Source organism: Triticum urartu, unplaced genomic scaffold, assembly GCF_003073215.2.
Source record: "Triticum urartu cultivar G1812 unplaced genomic scaffold, Tu2.1 TuUngrouped_contig_5841, whole genome shotgun sequence".
Classification (NCBI taxonomy): Eukaryota; Viridiplantae; Streptophyta; class Magnoliopsida; order Poales; family Poaceae; genus Triticum; species Triticum urartu.
In genome coordinates, this window is record NW_024116549.1 from 8,368 (window position 1) to 17,190 (window position 8,823).

The 8,823-nt window shown below is 41.3% G+C and overlaps 1 protein-coding gene across 2 annotated transcripts; it reads right to left on the reverse strand.

The window, feature by feature from the left end:
• Positions 1 to 852: 852 nt before the first annotated feature.
• LOC125529779 (calcium-dependent protein kinase 4) lies at positions 853 to 8,817 on the reverse strand. 2 transcript variants are annotated; one of them, XM_048694195.1, is made up of 12 exons: positions 8,736 to 8,817; positions 7,073 to 7,203; positions 6,521 to 6,562; positions 6,241 to 6,352; positions 6,059 to 6,137; positions 5,762 to 5,931; positions 4,630 to 4,756; positions 3,979 to 4,094; positions 3,792 to 3,899; positions 3,648 to 3,710; positions 3,377 to 3,550; positions 853 to 1,800 (listed from the first exon to the last, which is right to left on the reverse strand). In XM_048694195.1, exons 2-12 carry the CDS (start codon positions 7,201 to 7,203, stop codon positions 1,666 to 1,668), a joined length of 1,257 nt encoding a protein of 418 aa, XP_048550152.1. In that variant the 5' UTR covers positions 8,736 to 8,817; the 3' UTR covers positions 853 to 1,665. The 2 variants fall into 2 exon arrangements, with proteins under 2 accessions (XP_048550152.1, XP_048550151.1); XM_048694194.1 differs by lacking the exon at positions 853 to 1,800 and adding an exon at positions 1,855 to 2,277.
• Positions 8,818 to 8,823: the final 6 nt, after the last annotated feature.

The window sequence follows — 8,823 nt, forward strand, 5'->3', positions numbered from 1 at the left end:
AATTTTTCATAAATCCACTCTTATCACAATGAATTGTGACCCGGAAAAAACTCAGGAAATAGCAAATATCTTTGGATGTGTCATTGGCAAGTTACCGTTTACCTATTTGGGCCTCCCACTTGGAACTACACGTCCAACAATTATCGAGCTCATGCCGCTGGTTTGCTCCATGGAAAGAAGACTAACTGCCACTCTAAACATGATATCCTACGGTGGCAAATTATCCCTGCTGAACTCTGTGATAACTTCATTGATCATCTTTGCTCTATGCACACTCAGACTGCCAACCAAGATCATTGAACTACTGGACAAGATTAGAAGAAAGTGCTTGTGGACTAAGAAAACTGAGCAAGGTGACAAATGCAACTCCCTAGCCGCCTGGAACATGGTCTGCCAACCCAAAGAATGCGGTGGCCTAGGTGTAATTGACCTCAGAACTCAAGGAGACGCCCTCTTACTCAAATACTTACATAAATTCTATAACAGGTGGGATGTTCCTTGGGTCCAGCTAATCTGGAATACATATTACTCTAACCGAATTCCACATGCTTCAGACACATGTGGATCTTTCTGGTGGCGAGATGTCGCAAAACTAATGCCCATTTATAGGGGGATCTCTACTGTCCAGGTAGCGAATGGCAAGAATGTTCTCTTCTGGAAGGATTCTTGGACAGACAATATCATCGCTGAAAACTATCCCCGCACATTCTCCTACGCCATAAATGAAGACATGTCGGTCAAAGATTTCTTGTCCATCACGGCACTGCGAGAGGCGTTTCACCTTCCACTCTCAGAACAAGCTCACGCTGAAGTTCGACAAATGCAATCTGACCTGGCTACGATTACCTTATCTGATGAGGCAGATGTTTGGATATATGCATGGGGATCAGATCAATTCACAGCTCATAGATACTATACATTCTACTTCAGAGATACTATACATTCTACTTCAGAGATGTTCGAGCGCATGAGGCCTTTGGCTGGATTTGGAAGTCAAGATCCACCATGAAGATTAAGGTTTTCGGGTGGCTGCTTTTGACTGATCGCCTTAATACCAGGAATATGCTCAAACGATGTCATTACAACATTGGTGAAGACCACAACTATATCCTTTGTGGACTGCAAATTGAGGAAACCCTGGAGCATTTATTCTTCGAATGCCAATTCAGCATTGAATGTTGGACAAGTCTGGGACTCTCCTGGCCACAAGGAATGTCACGCCTTCAGAATGTGGCTATGGCCAAACAGCACTGGAATCGACCTCTATTCATGGAGATGTTCCTGCTTGCGGCATGGAGCTTGTGGAAGGAACGCAACAATAAACACTTCAGGGGGATTGTCCCAACAAAACTTTCTTGGCTAGACAGATTTAAGAAAGATTTCTTTCTCCTAACCTATAGGGTCAAGGAAAAACATAAACATCTCATCCCTATCATCCTTTCTTCTGTAGTCTAGCTCCCTCTCACACCCAAAATGGGGTGTTGACACATGTATATACACCATGTAAATTGTATATCACCATTTTAATACAAACATAACAGTGGGAGGTTCTCCTACTGTTCACAGGTTCAAAAAAAAAGGTCCCTACCCCCTAGCCTCATATACGCGAATTGTGAGCGGCATCACGGATAAGCGCGGAGGAATAGGGGGTAGACCACAGTTTTTCTAACACAAGATAGTCAGCTCGTTTTCAAGTATAGAGAATAAAAACTCGAGGACCGCCTCACCAGCATAATCAACTTCGCAAGCTCTTTTAATGAACTGATCCAGTCCCAGCACTCTCCACACCTCCTTTGCTTTCTGACATTGGAATAACATATCCTTTGTAAACCTGTTTGTTGCAACACGGAAAGAGGAAACAAGAAAAAAATGTACTTTTCCGTAAAAAAGGGGGGAAAGGTTGTACAAGAAAGAAACTGTAATCTGCGCCTTCCACGCAACTCCGTAAATATTTACCTTGAAACTTGTCTACCCATACAATGACTGCACACAGAACCTGGATGCTAACAAATCAGAAACCCTCACATCGCACGGAACGCGGAAAACAGCACGAAAGAAGAAATAAACAGACTACTGTGCTCATCACCATCTCCCCCTATAGACGCTCCTAGTCGATTCTCACAGAGCCTGGGGATTCGGAACTCCGGACGGGCTCGGCAGGTTGCTCATGCTCGCGGTTCGTAGGAGCTTGCGGAACTCGGACAGGCTTATCCGCCCATCTTTGTCGATGTCGGCCTCCTCCAGCAATGGCTCGATGGATCCCTTCAGGCCCGTGTGCTGCGCATCGGAGGAAAATCACAAGTGAGAACACTACCGGTTACATTACGGTATCTATGCTGCTGTTGTTGGTATACTGTTTGGTCTGTCTCAGTAAATATACTACTCTAGATCATATCATAATATCGCACATTGCCACGCCCTCCTTTTTGTATGATGGAATTTAAGTTGTATAAGAATGTAATATATACACTATGTTACTCCCATTATGTGAAATATAATTAAGTTGCAAGCACAATTTCTGAAAATTGGAATGAATATACATAGAATGCAGCGTGTCACCAGATTATTTAGCTTGCCATGTTATTATGTTACTATTTGAGTTAATTGTATGTTTTACCCCTAAGTTTGATGATTTTGACAGGTTCTACCTCATTTGAGCCGAATTCCTCCATTTTACTCCATTTATCATGTAGTATTTTACACAAATACTACATGATGTTCTCTTATCTCGAAAAAAATCATGTTTTCAAAGGAAAAAATATATTCATGATAAATGGCGGCCACGGCATCGCTACATCGACCAAAGGCTGCCGCGGGAAAGATATGCACTACACCAATTCCCAATGTGTCAACCCAATGATCCATTATAGCCTGATTAACCACGGCTCTCCGAGGTCAACACTTGGAGCAGCGGCCCAAGAGATGGCAGGCCTGCAACGACAACACTGCTGGCACAAAGAAAAGATCTGCACCGCTCCTTGACAGATCCAAGGACTGACGAAGGAAAAACGCTACGAAGGCTCGTAGGTCGCTCAGTTATACTGTTTCCTAATAATATTTAGGCTCTAAATAGTAATGGTCCAAATATGAATGCTCAAGCATGCAGCTTGGACAAACAAACGAGCCTTTCAAACCTGATGCATACTTTCTTTTTATGGTGGAAAAAACATAATTTCTATGCGCAAACTCGAGGAATTACTTCATTCACTGAATATGAAGAACCAGATAGTTGGAAGCAAAGCACAATATGGAACGTCTCATCCAGATTAAGTCGAGCCAACTCACCATTCATGAGCAAAAAAGTGCAAAAAAGGATTATGTGACATGATGCGTGAATCGAAGAACCAACATGAACACAATGGGAATCAGAACTTACCATTCTAAGTTCATCGGGGGTGATGTATCCATCACCATCCAGATCGAATTTGCTGAAAGCAGCTTGGCAGCGCAGGCCCCACCTTTCAGAGTCCAGCTCAGCCATCTGATGTATGTGGAGAGTTGCTGCAACAAACTCTTTGAAGTCGACAAGGCCATCCGTGTTGCTGTCGATCTATCATATAAAATAAGAATATAAGATCAGTTGAAGTTATGTCAACTGCTTGCTGTGAAATAAAAGGGAGACTGAAAAGAAGTTACTCAAAGCTTACCGCTTGAATGATCTCGAGAACACGAGGGCCCTTCAATCTCCAAGGAAGATCCTTCGCAAGGGCCTATGGAAACATACAAAGATCGTCAGCACCATCCAGTACCAGTGCAAAACGTTCTCATATAAAAACGACTCTAAATCTTACATGCCGCATTTCTTCAATGCTAATTGATCCACTTTTATCAACATCAATAGCATCGAATTGGTCCTTTAGATCCGCTAGCTCTTCCTCATTGACTGTACTTGCTAAGGCCTGAACAAGCAATGGAGCAATATTTGTAAGGAACAGAATGAGAATACCATAAAAATATTTTTGAGACCGCGATGCTTACCCGCAGCGCAAATTGCTTAAAACGGCTGTACTTGACAAATTGGCGCATGTTGTACAACACAGATATATCGACAGGGATCTCAGATGCATCTCCTCCTTCTCTCACCCATGGATGTGCTAATCATGTCAAGCACAATCACAATCAGAATTAGTAAACATTCTTGCTGCAATCATCTTCCTAACTTGATGCTTAAAAAGTTTAAGCTACATGTTAACACTATATGTCTTTCTACAACCAAATAAACTCCTATAAGATGATACAGCCTGGAAAAAATATGGTATTGCAGCAGATATCCAGTGTTTGGCCTCACTAAAAAACCAAATAAAACTGAATAACTCACATGTGTTTTTAAAATTTCATAAGGCTTCTTTTTTAGAGAACTTTATGTTACTCCCGGAATCAGAATGCAACATCTGGTTCTAGCATCATATTTTGAAAATGCCAGAAAAATTTCGTGATGAAAGACAGACTTGTCCTCAGGCTGTATGTATGCACAGCACTTAGCATGCAGATTGCAGACTTACTCATGTGCATTCTTTTTTGGCACTATGTATGTGTGTGTTTTCTCACGCAGAAAACAAGAATAGACAAAAAATACAACCCTAAGCATCATGTATACTAGCAAAGTATTGACATTATATTGGAACTTACAGAGAGCTTGAGCTGCTGTCAATCTCGCCCTTGGGTTCTTCACCAGTAATTTTTTAACAAAATCTTTAGCACTTGAACTGATGCTTGGCCAAGGCCTCTTACGAAAATCAGGCTTGTTTCTTAGAACCTGATTAAAAGAAATTAATAGAACACATAAGATCATGTATGCTATCAAGATTCTGTCTTTGCTGATGTACATGCACAGAAACATTACACACAACAATAAAAAATGACGGTAGATTTAAGTGGGCGGCCATATTATCCAACACCTTTTACTGGTTGAGTAAAATGTTTAACTTATGGTTATTTTCTAAATTAACTACAAATGTTCTGTCATGGCATGTGGGGTCAGACTTTTCTAGCAAGCCAGTAGGAAAGGCAGCAGATTGTTCTCTTTTTGTAAAATACCGAGAATACATAGACATGTTTTAAAAATAGTTATAACATGATTTGGCAGGAAAATTTATTCCAGGAGATAGTACTATAAATTTCTATGCTTAGGTGCCTGTCTGAAACTAACGCAATATACCATCATTTAACATGGATAATCCTAGGATCAAATTTCCCAGTAGCTATACCAGCAGCTATGCACAGTTTGCCTGGGAGGATTGGCACCATAGACTGTGCCTTTATACTGTGTCTGTAAAGAAATATAAGAGCGTTTAGATCACTAGCCATCTAAACGCTCTTATATTTCTTTACAGAGGGAGTATTAAATAAAATTGGACGCTTTTTTATACATTGATTTCTGAGATGGCTAACGGTTATACATCAACACGTCCAAATAATGGTAGGCAATTTAAGGCTGTATTAAAAGGACAGACCCAGTGCTAGAAGCTCCCACGCCAGGTGGGGTCTGGGGAAGGATTATACAATTTAAGACTGCATTGTGTCAAATAAATTGGCAGGCATCAGCTACTACAGAAATTGCATAAAGAGTAGAGACTGCACATGTTTAAGTTTAACCCTTAGTAAGGTAACATTGCTACATTACATAGTGAAAAGGTTGCAAAAAACACAGCTTCTTCATTTTGTCTGTTCACTGTGAAAACACTGATAAAGCTCACCGCAGTCACCAAGCACACTTTACATGGAAGCATAAGCATAATCAATACAACAGCAATCCATTTACCTCCTTGAATATACCATCCTCTGTTTTATCCCAAAAAGGGCGCCTCCCACAGAGCAAAATGTAAGTTATAACTCCTATGCTCCAAACATCGGACTCAGGTCCAGATCGACGTTTTAATACTTCTGGTGCAACATAATAGGCACTGCCAACTATATCACGGAACTTCTTCCCTGTAATCATGCATTTAAACGATGTATGAGCCAGAGCAATTACCGAGTTCTATGCCCCGTTAAGACTTGATGCAACAAGATACACATAACAATGATGCACATATACAGAAGACACTGAAGCAGGTACCTGGTTTTATGAAATCTGACAAACCAAAATCTGTTGCCTTCAGAGGCGAATCCTCCTTGGTTGATTTGAAAAGGAAGTTCTGGGAAGGAAAATAGGCACATTCTTACATGACCTGAGAAGTAGTGAAGTATCACCAAAACTGTATACTAAATGCCAAGACATCAAAACCGATCAATTTTTACCTCAGGCTTCATATCTCGGTGGACTAACCCACGCAGATGACACTCAGCAGCCACTTTGAGCATCTGCCGCACCACCACAGCAGCATCTTTCTCACTATAGCGGCTGGTTTTTTTGCCCAAGGGGGAATACCCATGAGAAGCGGCGCTCATCTTTCTCACTATAGCGGCTGTTTTTTCTGCCAAAGGGGAAATACCAATGAGAAGTGGCTCTAGCAACCTAATGATACTAGAAGAGAAAACGATATATGGAACAAGAAAAGCAGAATATATCTGATCTTACTTTGCCAAAATCCGGTCCAATAGTTCACCACCTTCACAAAGTCTGCAAGAAAGGGCAAAGAAGCAAGACTTAGTACTTGGTAATAGAGCATAGGAATGATTATGTTTTTAAAAGAAAGAACTCCGGATATCTTTTAAGTGTGATAGTCCAATAGATCATGCTATATGCTAACCAAATATCTGTCGTACAATGCAAGGAAACTGCAAAGAGTTCAAAACATACATGACTAAGTGCTAAAAAGTCATGAACTCAAAATTTAAACATTTAATTACACTATAACACGTTCTGACATTCATATATTATTATAATGTAAAAGATAGATAGACAATACAACTGGTCTATCCACAGTTAGGAATAGAAACTTAATCTATCTCAGGACAGGACAGAATTACTAGGATATAGAACGATATTTCAGCAAGTGCATGTTTGTGACTCTAGGAACAAGAAATCGTAATTTGTTTCAACAAAAAAATAACACCATTAAATCTGCAGACCATCATATGATTAAATGTTAATGAGAGCAAATTCTGCTAAATGTACAAGACTACTTACTCCATCACAATATACACATATGAATCGTCCTCGAATGCATTGTCGAAGTGAACAATGTTCTCATGGCCTTTAAGGGCTTTAAGAATCTTAACTTCTCTCTTTACATCTTCCACAGCAACAGGTCGGGTCATCTGTCATAAAGTCCATAAATATACTTGTGTTAATCACATACTCCAAAGATGATGCATAGCAGACAGATGTAAATGTGTAATTGTACACTGCACGTATCCAAGACTTCAATTAGCTGCATGGATGAACATTAGCTGAACAGGACTCGACGCCAAATCTATCTATAATAGAGGATAATGATTTATAGAACCATGGGCAATTAGCATTCATGCAGTGAAGTATTATGTTTTCATTGGTTATTATTATAGATCGCAACATAGCAGTGCAGGTGCTACATTTTGTTTCCTTTGGAATAAGAGGTATAATTCCACAGAAGGTTAATAATCAATAGTCAGTACGACTTTCACAAGGATATCCTGCTGTCAACTTTCAATTGTTATGCATTCTGCCACAGAACGAATGGCCCATATTTCTAGCATACCTATGACACGAATTTACTATGAAAGTCATTTAAGATTCCGTGGTGATTGAAATTTCTAGACGTATTTCAGTGCTAGATACATCCGTTTGAGCGACAAGTAATATGGATCGGAGGGAGTAGAAAATAATAAAGCAATACTGTCGTTTGAACCAAGGTACTAAGTCTTTGAATACATCAACACCGTGTTGATTAGTACATGCATTCCCAGGTCAAATTTAGTGGAATGAAGAAAATGTCATCCGCCAATAACACGGAAGAAGCCAAAGAGACATTGTCCACTCCAGGAAATGGTTGGTGAGCTTACCAGGAGCAACAGGATAAGCTATCCTAAATGAACACCTACACCAAATTATCCGTAAAGACTGCAAAAAATAATATCAAAACTAAAATCAAGGTTGAAAACGAAGACATATACACTACGCGAAAACTGGAGCTCCATGTGAAATGTATTTCACAAAAATGGCGCTTCACAAGTTCTTAACAGAAACAAGAGGCGCCGACAAGGTAGCGTACAAACTACTACTATCAACCATAACATTCTCCCTCTGAGGTTGAAAAGACGAAGCATCTACGCAAACAGTCAGGAGTTAGGAGGAAGCGTCTTCACCATTTCAGGGAGAAGTAGAAGTACAGGTACTTGTACCATTTTCAGGAGCAAAATTGGCGTGGTGAACAACTACTCAAGTGCCAAACCAGGAAGGAACCCGCGAAGATGGGCTTCACTCATGTACTGGACCCCCAAAAAGGAAAGTGGACAGCTGCACCTATTGATGAATCGACAAGAGGAAGAGTGTAGGGCCTCGCCGACACGGAGGGTAGACCATCCTCCTCCACATATCATCAGCGGCAGCGGCAGCATTCAGCAATCTTATACCGAGAATGGCGAGCAATTTCATTTACCCCGTGTAATAATCGTATCTTCTAAAGTCTAAATCCGCGCAACGCCGCTGAATCGACGAGCCGGGTGATCTCAAGCTAGCCGAACGAATCGCCCGACGACCGGCGGCGGCGACTGATTCCGTCGCAATCTCCCGACCGAACGAAGACCGCGGGGAACCGAACCGAACCGAACCGAGCTGCAGATGCGGTGGGGGGAAATCCTGAGAAACGGACCTTGGCCTTGTCGATGCGCTTGACGGCGACGCGGTCCCCGGAGAGGCGGTCGACTGCGGCGAAGGTGTAGCCGAACTAGCCGTGGCCG

Bases quoted from the DNA above. Each gene is read 5' to 3' on its own strand.
- LOC125529779 (XM_048694194.1), bottom strand. From the start codon at position 7,203: ATGACCCGACCTGTTGCTGTGGAAGATGTAAAGAGAGAAGTTAAGATT. The intron at 6,563-7,072 runs GTAAGTAGTCTT...CCTTTCTTGCAG, and splicing joins TATGTGTATATTGTGATGGA to ACTTTGTGAAGGTGGTGAAC. The intron at 5,932-6,058 runs GTACCTGCTTCA...GCATGATTACAG, and splicing joins GTCAGATTTCATAAAACCAG to GGAAGAAGTTCCGTGATATA.